Here is a 23,330-nt window from a genome sequence, read left to right on the forward strand (position 1 = left end):
TCTCAAAGAAGGTTTTAATTGCTATCACTGGTTCTATATTCCTGTTCAACAGACTCCCCTTAGCAACAGATGTCTCTTTACGCAGAACTGAAGCTATTGAAGAAAATAACATCATGTTTGTGTGTCTGAAAATTGTAAGCTATTCAGGCCCTACTTTTTTCTTCCACTGAGTCTTGAAGGCCTTCCATTATTAAAACTTTCAAATGTAAATTCAAAAAACAACAGTTATATTTTTCTTAAAAACACAGTTATGAGTGTCATCTTCTATTTAAATACTTACCATCTCCATATCATGTAGTTTAGCTTTTAATTGCAGATTCTCCTTTTCCAGTTCATGTAATTTATCAGAACGGGCTCGGGTCCCTTCTAGTTGATCTTCCAACATTGTCTTTGTTTCCAACAATACCTGATTGTCTTCTTTTAACTCCTTCAAGAGTTAAACAGAAATCAAAGTTTTCTCATTCATACCAAAGCTGAATTCAGCATATCTAGTTTTTAAAATATCAATGTAAGAATACAAAATGAATTTTAATGGTAAAAACAAAAACTTGTTTTATACTATTTTCTACGGCTCCCGATTATCGCACTTAACTCATGCCATTAACTCAAAAAAATTAATCATGATTAAAAAAATTAATTGCAATTAATCACACAGTTAAACAGTAGAATACCAATTGAAATTTATTAAATACTTTGGATGTTTTTCTACATTTTCAAATATATTGATTTCAGTTACAACACAGAATACGAAGTGTACAGTGTGCTCTTTAGATTATTTTTGATTGCAAATATTTGCACTGTAAAAATGATAAACAAAAATATTATTTTTCAATTCACCTCATACAAGTACTTTGTACAATCTCTTTATGGTGAAAGTGTAACTTACAAATGTAGATTTATTTAATTACATAACTGCACTCATAAACAAAACAATGTAAAACTTTAGAGCCCACAAATCCACTCGGTCCTAATTCTTGTTCAGCCAATCACTAAGACAAAAAAGTTTGTTTACATTTAAGGGAGAAAATGCTGCCTGCTTCTTTATTACAATGCCACCTGAAAGTGAGAACAGCCATCACACAGCATTTTTGTAGCGGGCGTTGCAAGGTATTTACTTGCCAGATTTGCTAAACATTTGTATACCCATTCGTGCTTCGGCCACCATTCCAAAGGACATGCTTCCATGCTGATGATACTTGTTAAAAAAATGTTAATTAAATTTGTTACAGAACTCCTTGAGGGAGAATTGTATGTCTCCTGCTCTGTTTTACCTGCATTCTGCCATATATTTCATGTTATAGCAGTCTTGGATGATGATCCAGCACATAGAATCATAGAGTATTAGGGTTGGAAGATACCTCAGGAGGTCATCTAGTCCAATCCTCTGCTCAAAGCAGGACCAACACCAACTATGTTTGTTTTAAGAATACTTTCACTTCAGGTTTCACAAAACGCAAAGAAAGTACCATAATGAGATTTCTAAAAATAGCTACAGCACTTGACCCAAGGTTTAAGAATCTGAAATACCTTCCAAAATCTGAGCCGGACAAGGTGTGGAGCATGCTTTCAGAAGCCTTAAAAAAGCAACACTCCAATGCGGAAACTACAGAACCCAAACCACCAAAAAAGAAAATCAACCTTCTGGTGGCATCTGACTTAGATGATGAAAATGAACATGCATTAGTCCTCTCTGCTTTGGATCGTTATCGAGCAGAACCCATCATCAGTCCTCTGGAATGGTGGTTAAAGCATGAAGGGACATATGAATCTTTAGCGCATTTTGCATGTAAATATCTTGCAACACTGGCTACAACGATGCCATGCGAATGCCTGTTCTCACTTTCAGGTGACATTGTAAACAAGAAGCAGGCAGCATTATCTCCTGCAAATTGTAATCAAACTTGTTTCTCTGAGTGACTGGCTGAAGTAGGACTGAGTGGACTCGTAGGCTCTAAAGTTGTACATTGTTATATTTTTGAATGCAGTTATTTTTTTGTATATAATTATACATTTGTAAGTTCAACTTTCATGATAGAGAGATTGCACCTTAGTACTTGTATTAGGGGAATTGAAAAATACTATTTATTTTGTTTTTTACACTGCAAATATATATAAAAATAAATATAAGTGAGCACTGTATTCTTTGTATTGTGTGTTGTAATTGAAACCAAAATATTAGAAAATGTAAAAAACATCCAAAAATATTTAAATAAATGGTATTCTATTATTAACAGCACAATTAATCGTTAATTTTTTTAATCGTGAGATTAATCACGATTAATTTTTAATCGCTTGAGAGCCCTATTTTCATAAAAAATGCATTTCCAACTGCATGTTACACAACAAAATGTTTGAGTGCTAAAAATTACATCTGAAATATTAAAATCAGACCTCTATTATGATTTTGTGTGGGGGGGTGGAGGGTGAGAAAACCTGGATTTGTGCTGGAAATGGCCCACCTGTTGATCACTTTAGATAAGCTATTACCAGCAGGACAGTGGGGTGGGAGGAGGTATTGTTTCATGATTTCTGTGTGTATATAAAGTCTGCTGCAGTTTCCACGGTAAACATCTGATGAAGTGAGCTGTAGCTCACGAAAGCTCATGCTCAAATAAATTGGTTAGTCTCTAAGGTGCCACAAGTACTCCTTTTCTTTTTGCGAATACAGACTAACACGGCTGTTCCTCTGAAACCTGTCATTATGCAAGGCACTGCATTTAGCCGTATGGAGTGGAAATCTATCAACTGCATGAAGAAACTTGTACAGATACAGACAGACATCATCTTCCTTTCCAAATGCAAACAGATGGACATCGTACCAAAAGGACTGAAGGTCAAAAATCCATTACAATCTACATACCACACAGACTATGCAGACAGCTTGTGCCTCACGCTCTCAAAGAAACTGCGGAATCACCTGATCAAGATCCTCTACAGCAAACAGGGAAAGATTAAGAATGAGCTCTCAAAAATGGATACTCTCATAAAGAACCAACCTTCCACACAAACTTCCTCGTGGCTGGATTTTACTAAAACTAGACAAGCCATTTACAACGCACACTTTGCTTCTCTACAAAAGAAAAAAGACACTAAACTTTCTAAACTACTACATGCTACAAGGGGCCACAGCAATGGTTCCCTCACCCCACCTAGCAATATTGTTAACCTATCCAACTATACTCTCAGCCCAGCAGAAGCAGCTGTTCTATCTCGGGGCCTCTCCTTCTGCCCCTCCACCCCCACGAACATGATACAGTTCTGTGGTGACCTAGAATCCTATTTTCGACGTCTCCGTCTCAAGGAATATTTCCAAAATACCTCTGAACAACATACTAATCCACAGAGGTCTCCCTGCCAACACTACAGAAAGAGGGATTCTAGATGGACTCCTCCTGAAGGTCGAAACAGCAGACTGGACTTCTACATAGAGTGCTTCCGCCGACGTGCACGGGCTGAAATTGTGGAAAAGCAGCATCACTTGCCCCATAACCTCAGCCATGCGGAACGCAATGCCATCCACAGCCTCAGAAACAACTCTGACATCATAATCAAAAAGGCTGACAAAGGAGGTGCTGTTGTCATCATGAATAGGTCGGAATATGAACAAGAGGCTGCTCGGCAGCTCTCCAACACGAGTTTCTACAAGCCATTACCCTATGATCCCACTGAGAGTTACCAAAAGCAACTACAGCATTTGCTCAAGAAACTTCCTGAAAAAGCACAAGATCAAATCCGCACAGACACACCCCTGGAACCCCGACCTGGGATATTCTATCTACTACCCAAGATCCATAAACCTGGAAATCCTGGGCGCCCCATCATCTCAGGCATTGGCACCCTGACAGCAGGATTGTCTGGCTATGTAGACTCCCTCCTCAGGCCCTATGCTACCAGCACTCCCAGCTACCTTCGAGACACCACTGACTTCCTGAGGAAACTTCAATCCATCGGTGATCTTCCTGATAACACCATCCTGGCTACTATGGATGTAGAAGCCCTCTACACCAACATTCCACACAAAGATGGACTACAAGCCGTCAAGAACACTATCCCCGATAATGTCACGGCTAACCTGGTGGCTGAACTTTGTGACTTTGTCCTTACCCATAACTATTTCACATTTGGGGACAATGTATACCTTCAGATCAGCGGCACTGCTATGGGTACCCGCATGGCCCCACAGTATGCCAACATTTTTATGGCTGATTTAGAACAACGCTTCCTCAGCTCTCGTCCCCTAAAGCCCCTACTCTACTTGCGCTATATTGATGACATCTTCATCATCTGGACCCATGGAAAAGAAGCCCTTGAGGAATTCCACCATGATTTCAACAATTTCCATCCCACCACCAACCTCAGCCTGGTCCAGTCCACACAAGAGATCCACTTCCTGGACACTACAGTGCTAATAAACAATGGCCACATAAACACCACCCTATACCGTAAACCTACTGACCGCTATTCCTACCTGCATGCCTCCAGCTTTCACCCTGACCACACCACACGATCCATCGTCTACAGCCAAGCTCTGCGATACAACCGCATTTGCTCCAACCCCTCAGACAGAGACAAACACCTACAAGATCTCTGTCAAGCTTTCTTACAACTACAATACCCACCTGCAGAAGTAAAGAAACAGATTGATAGAGCCAGAAGAGTTCCCAGAAGTTACCTGCTACAGGACAGGCCTAACAAAGAAAATAACAGAACGCCACTAGCCGTCACCTTCAGCCCCCAACTAAAACCCCTCCAACGCATTATTAAGGATCTACAACCTTCCTAAAGGATGACCCAACACTCTCACAAGTCTTGGGAGACAGGCCAGTCCTTGCCTACAGACAGCCCCGCAACCTGAAGCAAATACTCACCAACAACCACATACCACACAACAGAACCACTAACCCAGGAACTTATCCTTGCAACAAAGCCCGTTGCCAATTGTGCCCACATATCTATTCAGGGGACACCATCACAGGGCCTAATAACATCAGCCACACTATCAGAGGCTCGTTCACCTGCACATCCACCAATGTGATCTATGCCATCATGTGCCAGCAATGCCCCTCTGCCATGTACATTGGTCAAACTGGACAGTCTCTACGTAAAAGAATAAATGGACACAAATCAGATGTCAAGAATTATAACATTCATAAACCAGTCGGAGAACACTTCAATCTCTCTGGTCACGCAATCACAGACATGAAGGTCGCTATCTTAAAACAAAAAAACTTCAAATCCAGACTCCAGCGAGAAACTGCTGAATTGGAATTCATTTGCAAATTGGATACTATTAATTTAGGCTTAAATAGAGACTGGGAGTGGCTAAGTCATTATGCAAGGTAGCCTGTTTCCTCTTGTTTTTTCCTACCCCCCCCAGATGTTCTGGTTTAACTTGGATTTAAACCTGGAGAATGGTCAGTTTAGATGAGCTATTACCAGCAGGAGAGTGAGATTGTGTGTGTATGGGGGTGGGGGGGATGTGAGAAAACCTTGATCTATGCAGGAAATAGCCCGACTTGATTATGTAAAGAGTTGTCACTTTGGATGGGCTAGCACCAGCAGGAGAGTGAATTTGTGTGGGGGGGTGGAGGGTGAGAAAACCTGGATTTGTGCTGGAAATGGCCCACCTGTTGATCACTTTAGATAAGCTATTACCAGCAGGACAGTGGGGTGGGAGGAGGTATTGTTTCATGATTTCTGTGTGTATATAAAGTCTGCTGCAGTTTCCACGGTAAACATCTGATGAAGTGAGCTGTAGCTCACGAAAGCTCATGCTCAAATAAATTGGTTAGTCTCTAAGGTGCCACAAGTACTCCTTTTCTTTGTACTGTAAACATTTACTATCCAACTATTATTAGCTTAGGAAAAAGAAATGTTCAGTAAAATTATATGGATAAATGCATTGCCAATAATTGTGATTTGGCCTCAATTATCTCTGGATTTTGAAATTTGATCTGGACAGGCACAATCCCAGTCAGTGTCCTGGCTGCAACAAACAGGAGTTGTAGGGTTGTTGTTTTTTAAAACAATGTTGGCTTCCCTTGCACAGAGGAACAATACTAGTTTTGCAGTACTTGGAGGACCACTGTTGCCAGTGAGGTGGAGGCTGGATTTTCCTTGTAGGACATGGGAAATTAAGCCACTCTAGCCTAAGCAATTGTTGTTCCTGTTAACTGAGTTGCATATTCAAAATACCACCAATATTTCAAAATATTAGGCAAAAAGTACTTGTTCAACTGCAACCACCTCTTTGTTCAATAAAACACCTCTCCCTCTTCCTTGTGCCACCATTTAATAAATTATTTTAATATCAAATAGATCCCTCAAGTTGAAGGAATTAGAGATCAAAGCATTAAAGAGTACTTACTAATAAAGCATAATTATTTGTATATGCACATACATCCATTTTGCCTAGACCCATAATTACATGTCTAATACTGTTGAAAATGCAATAGCATGCTTAAGGGGTCCCAACAGCTTCAACTGATGCATATGTACTAGCAGTTTTCATATCCTTTAATGGTATCTGACGAAAATATTAACGAACGTACAAGAACTCAGTTTGATTCATTCAAGCCAAGCATATCTTTTTCAAATGTCAGCACAAGCCAGCTGCAATCTATGAAACTGATATTGAACGAAGAAATCTTGACTTCATGTTCCTTACTTCACAAATGTTAAAAATTATTTTCGAATATTATTTTAGGTGCACAAATGACTAGGGGTGTGTGTGTGGCGGGGGTGGTGTGGTGTGGTGTGTGCATTTGTTTTAAACCAGCATTTTAGGAACATGAAAATTCCATCTGTTTAGCTACTTGGCCACTTTGTTATTTTCAGTTCTGCCTTCATCAAGTCTTTCATCATATTGTTCTTGAAATCATTTATATACTATAGTGAAATTCATCCCTTTCAGATGGCCCACATATGAGTGTCCTCTTCTTCACAGGCACACCATGGAAAATGCACTATGTGCTCTAGCATCTGACTTTCAAATGCTCACCTACAGATTAATTTTCTTGACCAACTTCAAAATTTTGTTTCATTGTTATCTGCATGACTTAAACTCTATGCTCTCATTTTTAGTGGAAATTTTTAGTTTCTACGCTTTTTGTGTAATTTGAACATATTTTGGGGAAAAATAGCTTCTTGTTAATTAAAGTATTTTCTGCAATCTAATGTTAAATTTTATTTTGCCCTTAATTTATGTGCTACTGCAACACTTATTTCTATGGTTCTCCAAATCAGTTTCTCTATATTTTTAAATGATTTCATTTTTTTCTAGAGAGACAAGGTGAGTAAGGTAATATCTTTTATTGGACCAACTTCTGTTAGTGAGAGAGACAAGCTTTTGAGCTTACATAGTGCTCTTCTTCAGGTCTGGGAAAGTAAGGGCAGGTCTACATGCCGCTATTTCATATCTGGTGAAGACACTCAAGCTTCTGGGAGAGATCTCACCCATTGGCTTAACAACTCCACCTCCATGAGAGGCAGTAGCTATGTTGGCAGGAGAGGCTCTCTTGCTGACATATTGCTATCTACATAGGGGATTAATGTCGGTATAACTACATCGCTCAGGGGTGTGGATTTTTCACACTACTGAGCTATGTAGTTATACCAAAGTAAGCATGTAGTGTAGAACAAGCCAAATTTAAAGTATCACTGCTAAACACAAGGGTTGAACAGAAAGTTTAAACATAAGTAGTTAATACATATTTCAAGGACTATTCAAAGTTAAGTGGCCTGTTGACACCCGTTCAGTCACAGGGAAGAAAGGAAGGGAAGGAGGAGGAAAAAAAACAGCTGGAGGGTTTGTTAGTGCATTACATATTGTTGTAATAACCCATAAATCCAATGTCTGTGGTCAGTCCATGATTTTTAGTGTCTAGCAAAGTTATTAATTTAATAACTCCTGGGATCGTCTTTTAATAGTGTGCAGGTTTCCTTTCAGGACGAGGACTGAGAAGTCAGACATAGAGTGATCTCTCTGGGAAAAGTGTTCACCCACAGGTGATAGGGTGTTTTTGTGTTTGATTATTTTCCTGTGCGAGTTCATTCAAGAGCCTAGTGAAAAGAAAAGGAGTACACTTCATCGGATGCATTCAGTGGAAAATACAGTGGGGAGATTTATATACACAGAGAACATGAAACAATGGGTGTTACCATACACACTATAACAAGAGAGCTATTACCAGCAGGAGAGCGGGGGCGGGGGGGAACCTTTTGTAGTGATAATCAAGGTGGGCCATTTCCAGTAGTTGACAAGAACGTCTGAGGAACAGTGGGGAGTGGAGGGGGGAATAAACATGGGGAAATAGTTTTACTTTGTGCAATGACCCATCCACTCCCAGTCTCTATTCAAGCCTAAGTTAATTGTATCCAGTTTGAAAATTAATTCCAATTCAGCAGTCTCTCATTGGAGTCTGTTTTTGTAGTTTTTTTATTGAAGAATTTCCACTTTTAGGTCTGTAATTGAGTGACCAAAGAGATTGAAGTGTTCTCCAACTGGTTTTTGAATGTTATAATTCTTGACGTCTGATTTGTGTCCATTTATTCTTTTACGTAGAGCCTAGTGATTGTCTGGTTTCACCCACATAATTGTTATTGGGGCATATTTTATCCAATCAAGCCTAGTTTCCAACACCACAATTTTAGTTCACTGATTTCAGGTTCCACACTTGAACACTTGAGCTTGTTCAGGAATGGTAGGTTTGATGACAGATTGTTGATTGCTCCATTTGTTGTACCCAGGTAAGGTTTCGTCAGAGTTGGGAGTTGGTCAGACTATTGCGTGGTTTAAGGTGGGATAGTAGAACAACTTCATCACAGAAGGCCATGTTGACATGGATGCAAAAATCCCCCAAGAAAACGAGTCTTAAGAACTTCACCACCATTGATAACAATGTCTCAGTTCCAGAAATCAAAAAAGGTCCCACATAACTGTCTCCCAACAGACGTCTTGTAACTTGTCTCTTACCACAGTTCTCAAGTACCTTCTCTACTTTGCCAGTGATGCTGGCTTTGAAGCTCCGTTCATCTCATTTTTCCCTTTCTAGGAACACAGGAATTGCCATACTTCATCAGAACAGTTTTGTCCTGTTTTTGACAGTAGCTAGCCAGATGCTTCAGAAGAAAGAGCAACAATTCCCCATAGAAGTCTTTTATGCAATAATCTGCTTATTGGGAAGTTTTTTTCTACTCTCATCAATTAGTAGCTATCTTATGCTTTTAAATATGGTTTTATATTCTTCAAAAATGTTTTATCCTATCTAATGTAACTGTGAATGTTCCAGTCTATATGAATGTCTCATCCTTTTCTGAATCCTTCTAAGGTCTTGGCTTCAATGATATCTGACTATGTGTTCCATAGCTTAATTATAAACTGCATACAAATGTATTTTCTTTCATCAGTTTCAAATTTGCTGCCTTGCAATTTCATTGATTCCCTCAGTGTTCTATGAAAGGAAAGAGCAAAGAATAGTACCAAACTGACTTTCTCTATATCATACATTATTTTACATATTTCTGTCATGTGATCTTTTATTTTATCCCTCTCTAAACTAAGTATTCCTAATTTTTTTCAATTTTCTCTTCACATGGAAATATTTTCATGTTTCTAATAATCTCTATCATCTGTCTGTAAAACCTCTTCTATTTTCTGTTATATCATTTTTCAAGTTGAGTGACTAGACTTAACACAGTTTTCAAGGTAAGGATGTCCCATCAGGTTATATAATGTCATTATAAAAGTTACAGTGTTTTATATCATATGTTATACAGACTAACACTGCTTGTTTTTTGACTGCTGCTTCATAATGAAGACAGGACATTAGTGAAATGTCAAAATGACACTGAAATCTTTTTCCCAAGTTAGTTTTCAACTTAGCAACATAGTTCAAATTATTCCTTCCAATAAACATTACCTTGCATTTATTGAATGTGATCTGCCAATTTGTCTAGTTTTCTTAGGTTCCCCTGAAGTTCCTTACAGACTTTTCTGATTTTGACTACCCTTAATAATTTTGCATTCTGTGCAAATTTTGTGACATCCCCATTCACCTGCTGTTTCCAGACAAAGGTCGTGGCCTCAGTAAAGATAATTGGGCATCCCACTGTCTTTTTTGTCTCTTACCAATTTCTAATTCATGATAGAATTTGAAATGTCTCTTCAATTCTATCTCTCTGTCTTTTCCCATGTTTTATGCATGAAATACCGTCCTAATCCTGGTTCACCATGCCAACTTCTTTTCCTCATTCAGATCATTCCTGAAAACTTCCTTCCCCCATGATACCCAGAAGAAATGAATGAAAAATTAAACTTAAAATAAATTTCAAGCTAACTCCCTCCAGGGTGTTTCCCATGTCTTCTTTATGTCTGCTTGTAGACCCTGATCCTGCAAGTGGATCAGCATAGATGGACCCATGCACTAACAGAGAGTCTTGCTGACTTCAAATGAAACTCCATGTGGATAGATATTTGAACACTCATCTTGAAAACAACAATTTATCAGACAAGATAGAATAATATATTGCAGTGCAAGAATCTATCAAATTGCTTTCATGTCTTCATTTCTTTCATGTCAAAATAAAAAAAAAGAGAGAAAGCAATATCAATTGGCAACACGTTTTTTACTAAAAAAACAAATTGTATATGATTAAGAATTGCTTTAAATATACCTCAACTCTAGCCTTGTAAAATACAATATCATGCAGCCTCTCTTTGTATCGGCTGACTTCACTTTCAAGCTTGTCAACTCGGATTGCCTTCTCACGGAGTGCGTCTAACTCATCACGGTACACTCTGGCAGAGCGCGCATCCGAAAGCAAATTCATGTTCTAGAAAATAAAAAATTAAGTTATATGATAGGTATATGAGATGATATATTGTTCATCTCTTTTTCTATTTTTTCACAAACCTAGATGGATTGCCTAATTGGAATATATAAACATAATGTATATTTACACAAATTACATGTCCAGATTTTGTTTCCTATCTAACACTAAAGCTCTTAAAGGGGGGTTCAGTGAGTTTCAACATATATTTCTTTCAAGTAGAACAAAGAAAAATTACTTCAATGTGATTAAATTCCTACCCAAAAGATCCACATTATTTGTCATTTCTTACATGAGCAACTTGAAAATGCTTTAAAGCAAATACAAAAACGCTGAATCTTCTTTATGTGTCTTAATTCTCAATTCAAACCAAAACTGTGATGGGGTATATAGGAAGGGGCTAGAGAGGCCCTGGTGGCAGGGCTAGTGTCCACCCACAACCCACTATCTGGCCCTGTCTATCATGCATGATAGGAAGGTGACATTTAAAAGGGAGAACCCTGCAGTAAATAGGGGGAAAGGAGCAAGATTGCCCTAAATAGCAGACAGCAGGAGCAACTTCTGATGCTGCAGTATGAACTTCTAAGCAGATCTTCACCCTAACCCTGAGGAAAGTACAGTGGACTACCAGGGTAAGACAGACAGGCAGAGCCTGCCACAGAGCAATTTCCCCCAACCTGTTACATTAGGGATGGATTTTTGGCACCACCCCACCCCCTTTTGCGGTGACCTCAGGGAGGGAGTATCCCTGAAGGCATGGGGGTTTGTGACTTTCATTTTGATCCCCCAGCTAGAGAGACTCAAGCAGGGGTGCCATTTCAGATAGGGGTGGGGGGGAAAGACAATTTTAACTGTGATTCAAGGGACCACTTAGGCACTTGAAAACTAATTTTTTGCAGATAATAACTTAGAAATTAGCTGACAGAAGCACTGTATCTCATTCCTATATAAAGAAAGAAAAAATATACAAACAACAATTAAACCCACATTTTAAGTGTATACGTAAGATTAGAACAATCAGGAGATAATACAGCAAGATATTGCCAATCCCAAACCTTGAGGTATCAGTTCTGAAGCCTTGACACAGATAGCAGATACACATATTTGGATGTTAGCAGCACGGATCTATAAAAAACAAATTTTGGCAGCCAAATTTTACAGATTTGCTTGTGTTTATGTTAACTGAAGGGTTTATACAAACAGTTACGATATATATGAAGGATTAAGTTAGAAGGATGTTTCTTGTGTGTTGCTGTAAGGATTAGTGAGAGTAAACATCACCGCAATGAAATTCACAGATGGTACTGAAGGTTATGAGACTCTGCCATACCCTCAGAAATGTTAGAGTAAGTACAACAGGAGATAAGAATACTTACCAGCAGGAAAAGGAGATATAGCCGACAGCTGCAAAATGGCTGCTTGAGGGCAGCAGCTCCTCAAAAGGTATTCTGGGGAAAGGTCCTAGAAAAGTGCAACCACACTCTGGGGAGATTTGATAAAATCCAGACATTCACCAGAGGAATCAGTGTTTCTGTGTCACAGCCGATGGACCTGACCCAAAGCCCATTGTAGGCAAAGGAAAGACCCCCACAGACAAGTGGGACTAAATGGTAGAATAAATGGCCACACTGGTGCCATTCACTAAAAAATTAGAGAGTTGGAAAAAAATTGGGAAAATTTTAAGTGTATTTAAAACAATATTTTTGGTGGCGGCAGCACACACTTGTTTCTTCACCGCAAGGTGGTCTACTCTGCAGTGCTATTCTTGCAGCCTGAATCTTCCAAAGCTGGCCTGTCTGTGAGGATAATTATCATCTGAATGTGCCTGGCGCAGCAGCCCCCTCCCCCACCTGAGCAACCTCATATCTATTGGTGTCACAAAGGGCTTGCCTTAGAAGCAAAAGGCCTTTTAACATGTTGACATGTGAAGGGTGAGGGGCAGATCATGATGAAATCTACAGCAAGCATCTTCCGGCCTAAGCACAGAGCTTGAGAGCTTCCTGCCTCCCACCATTACCTGAGCATGTTTGTTTCAGGAATGAAAAAGTGTTGCAGAAGCTCCCAGCCCTACCAGATACACCTCTGCATTCTTATTTGCTGAGCAAAGAATAGGCCAGTGAGGGAAGGGGGGAGAGGAGTGAGCGACGTCACTCCCAGCCAGTGGTACGAAACTGGGTGGAGGCGTGGAGGAGCCCCCTCTGCCTCACCTAAATGGTCCCCCTGGACTTCAGGAGGCCCACAAAACGCAGATAGCAGGGAAGTGGGGGCGGTGTCGCAACTACCCAGTGTAGACAACTGAGTGTGGTCAGGTTCCCCCACCCCCTGAGGGAGGAATCACCAAGGACTCGTTACAAAACCCCTGACAATGCTGAGCAATACTAGTACTGAACTAGTATTTTAAAAAATAGAGTCACTGATGAATGAGAACAAAAGTACAATACAATTGCCTTCAGAAAAAAAAAGAATTTCTTGTCACTTTAACAGTAACATATAGTAAAGACAACACAGAATGTTTATTTACCTTACTAGAACTGTCGTTTTCCGAGATGTGTCGTCCACATGTATTCCACTTCTCATGCACACAAGATGAGACACTTTTGAATAGCAGTGTCTGTTGGGGCTGCATCTGTGCCCTGCATGCTCTCCAGTGACTGATAGCTTAGAGAGCACAAAGCGTGGTGCGGCTGCAACCACTCTCAAGTTTCTTCACCAAAACAGAATGCAGATTGCCAAATAGCCCACAGTAGCAGGGAAGAAGGGCAGGTTGTTGAATATATGTGTATAACAGATGTCAAAGAATCACTAGTTATGGGAAAGTAAACTGTTTTTTCTTCTTTGAGTGATTGTCCACGGGTATTATGGTAACCCATGAGCAGTAAATAAAGACCTGGAGATGGGTACTTTGAGTCTACTGAAACAATGACAGTAGGACAAGTCTGCCAAAACAGGTGTCAGGATCAGGATGTGGGTGGTCTGACCTAGTGGTTAGTGTAACCCCCAAATTTTACATTTGTGTGTAACCCCAGAATTTGACAGTATTCAGTCAGCCATCTTTTGTGTCCAGGTAGTGCTAGCTAAAGAACAAATAACACATAGCTAGGAATAATCGTAGACCCTGAGAGGCAAGGCCAGACAGCTGCATATTTGCTGTTTGTCTAATCAGAGTGGGAGGGATTTAATGTACCATGAAAATGGAAGGAATGTTTGGACAGTCAACGTTGGTTAGGAGCCTCTGACATATACGTTTTATTGTTGTTATGACTAGAAATGCTTTAATAATAAGAGATAATGAGTAGTTTGCTGAAACTGGGAGAACTGGTGACCCACCGGGGTTACTTATGGTGACCCACTAGGAATCAGTATGAGTTATGTGCTTTGTTTAAGTTCGCTATAAAAGATTAGGTGAAAGAATATACTTTGAAGCAAACCAAGGAAGCTTTTCTTTGGGCAAGAATCTGGTACCTAAACTCCCCAGCAACTGGACAGAAGGAGGGCCCTTGGAAGGCTGGTTGCTGATTCCTCAAAACCATTTCAGCCTTTGGGTATATAAAATTTTTGGAATGCTCTAACCCTACTGCTACAGCTTGTGTATGTGTGTGTGCACGCATGTTTAAGACCTAATGAAAAAGTAGTGTTAGGTAAAAGCACTTTGGTTTGTGCCAATCATTTAGCAGACAGAGGAGCTGACACCACCTGGAGAAAAACAGTTAAGTTAAATCTTAACTTAAATCTCCTGTGTGTATATAAATCTCCTCACTGTATTTTCCACTGAATGCATCCGATGAAGTGAGCTGTAGCTCATGAAAGCTTATGCTCAAATAAATTGGTTAATCTCTAAGGTGCCACAAGTCCTCCTTTTCTAGTTAAGTTACTACTGCTTTGGGTTCTGAAAACCCTGGGTAAGAGTTAGAGTCAAGGCCCAGCCTAGTATTAGAACCAGGACCCTGCTTAGTGCTTAGAACCAGGGACAGTGCCCAATATGGAAACATCATCAAGGAACACCACTGACGTTGCCTGCACTCTTGTCAAACGCACAAATATCTGTTGAGGGGCACACCAGACGCTATCTCGTAAGCACTCCTGATGCAAGATGTTATCCACCTGGAGATGGTCTGCACCGAGACCTCTTGACACTTCATACAGTCCGCATATATTATGAATAGGTGAGAAAAGGTGCTGAGGCACCGAACTGTTCCGTCCTGTCCAGAAAGAAGGCTAGACAACAGCTAACATGTAGAGTGGCACTGCTCCTCTGGAAAGGAATGCAGTTCGGGAAAAAATACGGGCAAGTACACCACCTGGTGCAGGTGAAATTGGGAGACCATCTTGGAAACAAACTTCAAGAGTGGTCAACCTTGTCCCTGAAGCACTGTGTGTAAGGAGAACCAGCCATGAAGGCCTGTAACTCACTCTCTCCTGGTCAAAGTAATGGCTATCAAGAATGCCATCTTCTGAGACAGGAGGGACAGTGGGCAGGAAGGAAGGAGCTCTAACGGAGACCCCATCAGAGCTGCTAAAACCATGTTCAGGTCCCACAAGGAGGCTGGCTCTTGGACTGGAGGATGTAGGCGGAGGAGCCCGCTGAGAAATCTCATCACCAAAGCTTTTGAGGAAACTGACTTCCCTTCGATGGGCAGATGAAAAGCTGATATTGCTGCCACATGCACTCTCAAAGAACTGAGTGCTAGGCCAATTCCTGAAGGTGCAGCAAGTACTCCAAGATGTCCTGGCTGGAAGTGTCTGCCGGACGGGTCCCATGGGCTAAGGACCAAATGGAAAACCTCTTCCACTTCACCAAGTAGGCTGCTCCAGTGGAAGGCTTCTTACTGTTAAGTAGTACCTGTTGGACAGTCTCGGAACAACAACCCTTCAATCTCATTCAGCCACCACGCCATCAGGGACAGCAGGGCCATCGCTAGTTGAAAGGTGAGGCCATAGTACTGCTTGAGGAGGTCGCGAAGGAGAGGAAGCGGCGTGGAAGGCTGAAATGACAGTGAGAAGATACAAGAACAAGTGCTGTCTTGACCACACCAGGTGATGAGGATGAGTCTGGCTCGGTCTGCCTTGAGCCTGGCAATCACAGAGTCATAGAATATCAGGGTTGGAAGGAATCTCAGGAGGTCATCTAGTCCAACTGCCTGCAGGACCAATCCCCAACTAAATCATCCCAGACAGGGCTTTGTCAAGCCTGACCTTAAAAACTCTAAAGAAGGAGATTCCACCACCTCCCTAGGTAACCCATTCCAGTGCTTCACCACCCTCCTAGTGAAAAAGTTTTTCTTAATAGCCAATCTAAACCTCTCCCACTGCAACTTGAGACCATTACTCCTTGTTCTGTCATGATCTGGGTAAGGACCGGTATAAGAGGGAATGCATACAGCAGACCTCGCTTTCAGCTGCAGTGGAAGGCGTTGGAGAGGGAGCCCAGGCCGAGATCAGAATAGGCAATACTTCCTGTTTTCACTCGTCACAAAGCAGTCGATTGTGGGAATGCCCCAAGTTGCAACCACCCCCCGGAGGACCTCTGTCTTCAGGGACCAATCATGGCTCGGGGAGAAGACCCTGCTGAGATGATCAGCAAGACAACTCTGGACCCCCGGCAAATGGAAAACTATTGTTTTCCATTGGGGGTAATGTCCTCATCAATACAGAATTGCCACAGATTGATTGTCTCCAGGCAGAGTGCTCTGGAGCAAGCTCACCCTTGTTTATTCATGTTGTACATCACGGTAGTATTGTCCGTGAGTATGTGAATCACTGAATGTCTGATCCAGTCCCGAAAGGCACAACATGCATTCTGGCTCCAACACACTGATATGGAGCAAGGGGTCCTGCTCTGACCACAGGCCCTGCACCCACAACGAGTCTAGATGCACTCCCCCAACCCAGAAGGGATGCATCAATAACCACTGGTGGAAAGGGCCAAGCGAAGGGGACCCCTTGGTACACACTGCATGGCCAAGGAAGCTGAACCAATCTGTCAAGAAAGTACAGGGTAGGGCAATAAACCGTCCTGAGCCACATCTGTGAAGAGGACAAAAGCATAACCTGGCAAGATAAACCACCTGGTACATGCGGACATGTGGCTCAACGGGCTCAGGCACACACGAACCATCATAGATGTTTGCGATTGTAGGCTGAGGTCCAGCTGTCAGATCACCTGGAAGCAATCGGCTGGCAGAAATGCTCTTGACTTCGTGAAACTAAAAGGGCCCCAATTCACTCTATTTGCTGAGTGGGGACCAAAGTCAACTTGATGGTGTTTAGAATGAGCCCCAGATGGTCAAGCAAGTGCATGGTGGTATTGAAATAGGCACAAACTTCTTCTCTGGAGCCGCCCTTCAACAACCAGTTGCTGAGACAGAGAAAGACATGGATTCCCTTCCTCTTGAGATATGCCATGACCACCGCCATGCATTTGGTGATGAAGACCCAGGGGGCAGAAGAGAGACTGAAAGGAAGAACCATGTAATGAAAATGGCAGTCTCCTACCATGAAGTGAAGATACTTCAGTGTGGCCATTCTGCTGAATCACAGGAAGTAGGTGTCTTGAAGGTCCAGAGCAGCAAACCAGTTGTTCTGAAACAGCACCTGGCGGATAGCTGACAGAGTAACCATGCGGAACCTCATATATTTGATTAACTTGTTGAGTCATAGAATCATAGACTTTAAGGTCAGAAGGGACCATTATGATTATCTAGTCTGACCTCCTGCATAATGCAGGCCACATAAGCTCACCCACCCACTCCTGTAATAAAACCTAACCTGTGTCTGAACTATTGAAGTCCTCAAATTGTGGTTTAAAGACTTCAAGGTGCAGAGAATCCTCCAGCAAGTGACTCATGCCCCATGCTGCAGACGAAGGTGAAAAACCCCCAGGGCCTCTGCCAATCTGCCCTGAAGGAAAATTCCTTTCCGACCCCAAGTATGGTGATCAGCTAAACCCTGAGCATGTGGGCAAGACTCACCAGCCAGACACCCAGGGAAGAATTCTCTGTAGTAACTCAGATCCCACCCCATCTAACATCCCATCCTAGGCCATTGGGCATATTTACCGCTAATAGTCAAAGATCAATTAATTGCCAAAATTAGGCTATCCCATCATACCATCCCCTCCATAAACGTATCAAGCTTAGTCTTGAAGACAGATATGTCTTTTGCCACACTGCTCCCTTTGGAAGGCTATTCCAAAACTTCACTCCTCTGATGGTTAGAAACCTTTGTCTAATTTCAAGTCTAAACTTCCTGATGGCCAGTTTATATCCATTTGTTCTTGTGTCCACATTGGTACTGAGCTTAAATAATTCCTCTCCCTCCCTGGTATTTATCCCTCTGATATATTTATAGAGAGCAACCATATCTCCCCTAAGCCTTCTTTTGATTAGGCTAAACATGCCAAGCTCTTTGAATCTCCTTTCATAAGACAGGTTTTTCATTCCTCTGATCATCCTAGTAACCCTTCTCTGTACCTGTTCCAGTTTGAATTAATCCTTCTTAAACATGGGAGACCAGAACTGCACACAATATTCCAGATGAGGTCTCACCAGTGCCTTGTATAATGGTACTAACACCTCCTTATCTCTACTGGAAATACCTCGTCTGATGCATCCCAAGACTGCATTAGTTTTTTTCACAGCCATATCACATTGGCGGCTCAGAGTCATCCTGTGATCAACCAATACTTTGAGGTTCTTCTCCTCCTCTGTTACTTCCATGTGATGCTTCCCAGTGATGAGTCTGCAGAGGTTGAGGATGGGCCTCATCCTGTCCTTGGATTTCAAAATCAGGAAATGCTAGGAATAGAACACACATCTGTGGTGTTGTGGCAGACCCAACTCTACCACTCCCAATGCTATCAGAGAGCTAAGCCATGCAGAGATGTGCTGGCCGCTGCTTCCCACAGCTCCCATTGGTTGGGAACAGCAAACTGCTGTGCCTGCGGATGGTCAATGTCAGCAGAATGTCTCGCAGCCTGCAATCTGATTACCCTGATGGGCCACATGTGGCCCGCGGGCCGCAGGTTGCCCACCACTGGCATAGCCTGATCTGACAGTGTCTAGGACCCTGCTGTCCAATGTTATTGAGATCCAGGCATTGAAAAAACAAGCCAGCCTGTCCCCAAAGGAACAGGGAGGAGGAAGAACAACTGGCAGAGTACTCTGGACCAATGACTCAAAACAGGCGCTCAGCAGATATCAAAGGAGGGTGCATTGAGCGCCCAGGTCCCAAGCTCCAGTGATTCCTCTTATGAAACCTATCCTGCTTCCTGGAATAGTCTCGCTGTCTTGGGGGAACGGGTTGGACAAAGTGGGGCTGTGGCTTATACGGCTGGTGCTGTTGTGCCCCATAATGGCATCTGTAAGTGGTTCCTCCTTGTCAGCATCCGAGGAAGGCTACCAAGCTGCTGAGAGCCGATCAACAGGAGATTAGCACCAATAACAGTCTGTAGCCAGCCCTCCGGCTGGGGCAGGCAGCAGGCACAGTAAGGCTCAGCCCTCTAGATGGGGCCGAGCAATATCAAGCAGTCAGGCTCAAGCACTCTGGGCAGGGCAGAGCAATGGCAGCCTATGACCCAACTCCTTGGCTGGGTAGACAGCAAAAAGTCAGGCTCAGGCCCTCTGGGCGGGGCAGAGCAAAAGCAGTCTATGACTCAGCTCCCTGGCTGGGCAGACAGCAAACAAATGCAGGCCATCCTGCCTAAGGTGAGTAGGCTACTACCCTCAGGGTGGTGTTAGCAGCAGTGGGTAGGGGGACCCAGGCCAGTGCTACTCCACTGGGTCCCACAGCGGTGGGAAATCCCGCCACTGGGTCATCAAAGGTTCTACTGAAACATGCTTACTGTAGATTCAGCAAACACAACCGGACTAATGTCTGGTTTCCCTGGGCTACTACTTACCCTTACTTGTGCCCTCAGGGTACTCGACAGCCAGCAGTTCCAGCAGCTCCTCCGGGTATTCACCGGGCGGCAGCTCCTCCAAGTACTCCCCCAGAAGCAGGAGTTGACACAGGTCAGTTCCTGATTCAGTGGCCAGCAGCAAGGCAGCAGTGTCTGACTCCTTCTCTGGCTCTCCCTCAACTGAGCTGCAGGCCCCACCTCTTATACTTCCTGTTCTGCCCCTCCGCTTCCAGCACAAGGGGCAGGCCTAGCCTGGCTCGGCCCACCAGGGGGCGGGGAGTGGTTCGTCCCTGTCAGCGTCACAGGGAGGCCACTCTGTCTCGCTACAGTGTCTCTGCGCCAATGGGGAGTACACCCCCAGTAACAGCAGGGTAGCCTTCAAATCTTCAAAAGAATGGAGGGTTTAATCTGTTTTGTCCAAGAATAGGGTTCAGCCATCAAACGGCAAGTCCTCAATTGTTTGCTGGACATCCAGCGCAATCCCTGAGATCTGGAGCCAAGAAACCCTCCTCATAGTAATAGCTTAAGTCATCACCCTGGCCAAGCGTCTGCCATATTGTGGTCAGATTATAAGGCCATCTTTGCCACTAAGGAGCCCTCAGCAACCAACTCCTGAAATTCATCCCGGGAGGTCTCAGGCAAATGCTCTTCAAACATAGCCATAACTGACTAATTAAGAAAGTCATATTTGGTCAGCAGGTCTTGCTGATTTGTAACCCCCAGCTGAAGGGACAACAAGATGTAGATCTGCCTTCCCTACCATGTATCAAGGGAGGGTCAGAAGCCCCCACACCATCCTGCATGCCGGAGTTGGTACCGAGCTGGCCTGCACTCTTAGAGGAGGCAGAAGAGTCACTCCAGGACCTGGAACATCCCCAGTTGGTTTTATGTAACCTCTTCCTTGGCACTGATGACAGAGAATTATTTCTGTGCCTCTCTGGAGGTGACCCAACCCCAGAACTAGGGGCAGCCAATCTACCTCCAAGCCCAAGGGTGATATGAGGCTTGAGGAAGGACTCAAGACCTGAGGAAGGCCTCTGTACCAGGTCAGGCATCATGGCCTTCTCAAGTAGGTGCTGCTTCAGGCAAAGGTGCCGCGCCACCTGAGTCCTCTTCTTGAACAAACAACAGATCGAGCAGCGTTCCTTCAGGTGGGCTTCACCAAGTCAAAGCAGGCAGTGCATACAGGGGTCACTGTTGGGCATTGCCCCACACGAACGGCAGTGCGTGAACCCTGCTAAGGGCATCACCGGGCGGGGGGGGGGGCAGTACCATTAAAAATGACACTATACTAACTCTAAACTAATGAACGACTAATGATCAACTATATACGGAACAACTAGGCTAGAAAATACAAGTTCACGAGGTTGTGGAGCAATAACCACACAGAGCTCCAACTCCAGCTGATGGGTGGTAAGAAGGAATTGAGCCAGGGGAGGGGCGACAGCTATGAGGCACGAGCACTGCCCCTCTGTGGGTACTAGGCACAAGTCTCTGGCTCCAGTGCATGAGGCATGCACACACCTACTGGGAATACATGTCTGCATTTACTCAAAGATGAATCTCTTTTTGTACATTTGTCCATCTCTCTATGAATCACAATAGGAGGACCAAAGTTCTTCCACTTACGATAGTATCTATGAATGACCTGAAATATGGTTTTATATATAGGTGTACTGAAGAATAATTGAAAAGTGCCTTTTCACCCTTTGTTTATCAACAGACATACACAAAATAGAGAATTAAAAATGAAGGCTACTGGAGCTTTTCAAGATACGCCTCTGTACATTCACATTTGTGGGGTATTCTGGTGGTACAACATAGATGTGAGACTTTTGCACAGGCCACTCTTTGAAGACCCATTAATATATAATAAGTGATAATTTTTGCAATTAAGACAAACTGGATAAAGTCAATCAATTAATAAGTTATAAAAGTTCATTCATATTTATAGATGTGATATTAATGCAACAAAACAAAAATACTGCATAAGTTGAAAAATGAAAATAATACTGTTATGGAGATGGTCAAATTCTTAAAAGTTATGTTGACTTTGTATAATAGATGTCCAAGATACACACCTCCTGCTGCAGTCTCTTTAGCTCAGCCTCCAACTGTTCAAGTTCTTGTTTACAATCCAGCAACTGCTCAGTTTTTTCCTCCCTTGAAAAAACAAAAAATGTAATTAAAATAATATAGTACTATACCACTATACCACTGAATCATTGTCTTATTTGCCAATATTTAAATTACTGACAGTAGCTGGGCAACAATAACTACCTCTTGATATTACTCAAACTTTTCTTTATTTAATCCATAATTTCTGGGAGTTTTGCATTGCAAAACAAAAGCTACAGCAAATCAATGTATGTTATAGAGAACAAAATTTTTGAGGAATAAAGTATTACTAACCTGTTTCCTAATGGCTGTTTTTCACGATGTGTTGCATATGTCCATTCCACTGCAAGTGTGCGCGTACCCAGTGCACTGTTGGAGATTCTTTCATCAGTGGCACCTGTCAGGGCACTGCATGTGCCCACTGCTGCCTTGGACTGCTGTGCGATGGTATAAAGGGCAGAAATGCCCTCAATCCTCCACAGTTCCTTCTCACCAGACAGACTCCAATATAAAGGGAAAGGAGGGTGGGTCTTGGAATGGAGATGTGCAACACCTCCAAAAGAAAAAACTGGTACTAACCTTCCATAACTGTTCTTCAAGATGTGTTGCTTATGTTCATTTCATGTCAGGCGTGTGCGTACCATATGCACCGCTGCTGGAGATTATTCCCTTAGTGGTGTCCATAGGGGCCGGTCCTAGCGCTCCCGAAACCGTGCACTTATGAGCCGGTATAAGGGGCGCTGCCGGCCCCACACCCTTTCAGTTCCTTCTTGCCGGTAACTCTAACAGAGGGGAAGGAGGCCGGGTCATGGAATGGACTTGAGCAACACATTTCAAAGAACAACAGTTACAGAACATTAATAACCATTTTTTCTTCTTCAAGTGCTTGCTCATATCGATTCCATGCTAGGTGACTTCCAAGCAGTATCCCTGGTGGTGGACTCAGAGTTCATGGACATGTCGACTGGAACACTGCTCTCCCAAAAGTGACATCGTCAGAGCCTGCTGGGTGATGGCATAATGGGACGTGAAGGTATGAATTCATGACCATGTCGTGGCCCTGCAGATGTCCTGGATTGGAATCTGCCCGAGGAATGCTTCTGACAAAGCCTGGGCCCTTGTAGAATGGGCTGTAACAATGGCCGGAGGTGGAACTTTTGCCTGCTCATAGCACATCCTGATGCAGGCAGTTATTCAGGCTGAGATCCTCTGGGATGATACCAGCAAATCTTTCATCCTGTCCACCACCGCTATAAAGAGCCATGTTGTCTTGCGGAAGAGTTCAATATAGAAGGCTAGCACCCGCCTAACGTCTAAGGTATGCGGCCAATGTTCCTCATCCGATCTGTGAGACTACAGAAGCAAGACAGGCAGAAAAATGTCCTAGTTGTTATGGAACTGTGACACCACCATTGGCAGGAAGGACAGCTGGGGGCACAGTAGGACCTTGTCCTTGAAGAACACCATATAAGAGGGTTCTGAAGTT

At 42.9% G+C, this 23,330-nt stretch overlaps 1 protein-coding gene across 9 annotated transcripts in view; it reads right to left on the reverse strand.

Annotated features, from left to right (window-relative positions):
- Positions 1-23,330, reverse strand: part of CCDC88A (coiled-coil and HOOK domain protein 88A) — a 359,905-nt gene that overhangs the window by 135,898 nt on the left and 200,677 nt on the right. For all 9 annotated transcript variants that reach the window (XM_073339323.2, XM_073339320.2, XM_073339322.2 and 6 more), the window contains 3 exons: positions 21,808-21,889; positions 10,675-10,833; positions 281-427 (listed from right to left, as the gene is read on the reverse strand). In XM_073339323.2, the coding sequence (XP_073195424.1) occupies positions 281-427; positions 10,675-10,833; positions 21,808-21,889 (388 nt within the window). The remainder of the gene's footprint in view (positions 1-280; positions 428-10,674; positions 10,834-21,807; positions 21,890-23,330) is intronic.

The sequence above is a fragment of the Lepidochelys kempii genome, chromosome 3, assembly GCF_965140285.1.
Source record: "Lepidochelys kempii isolate rLepKem1 chromosome 3, rLepKem1.hap1, whole genome shotgun sequence".
In the NCBI taxonomy this organism is placed as follows: Eukaryota; Metazoa; Chordata; order Testudines; family Cheloniidae; genus Lepidochelys; species Lepidochelys kempii.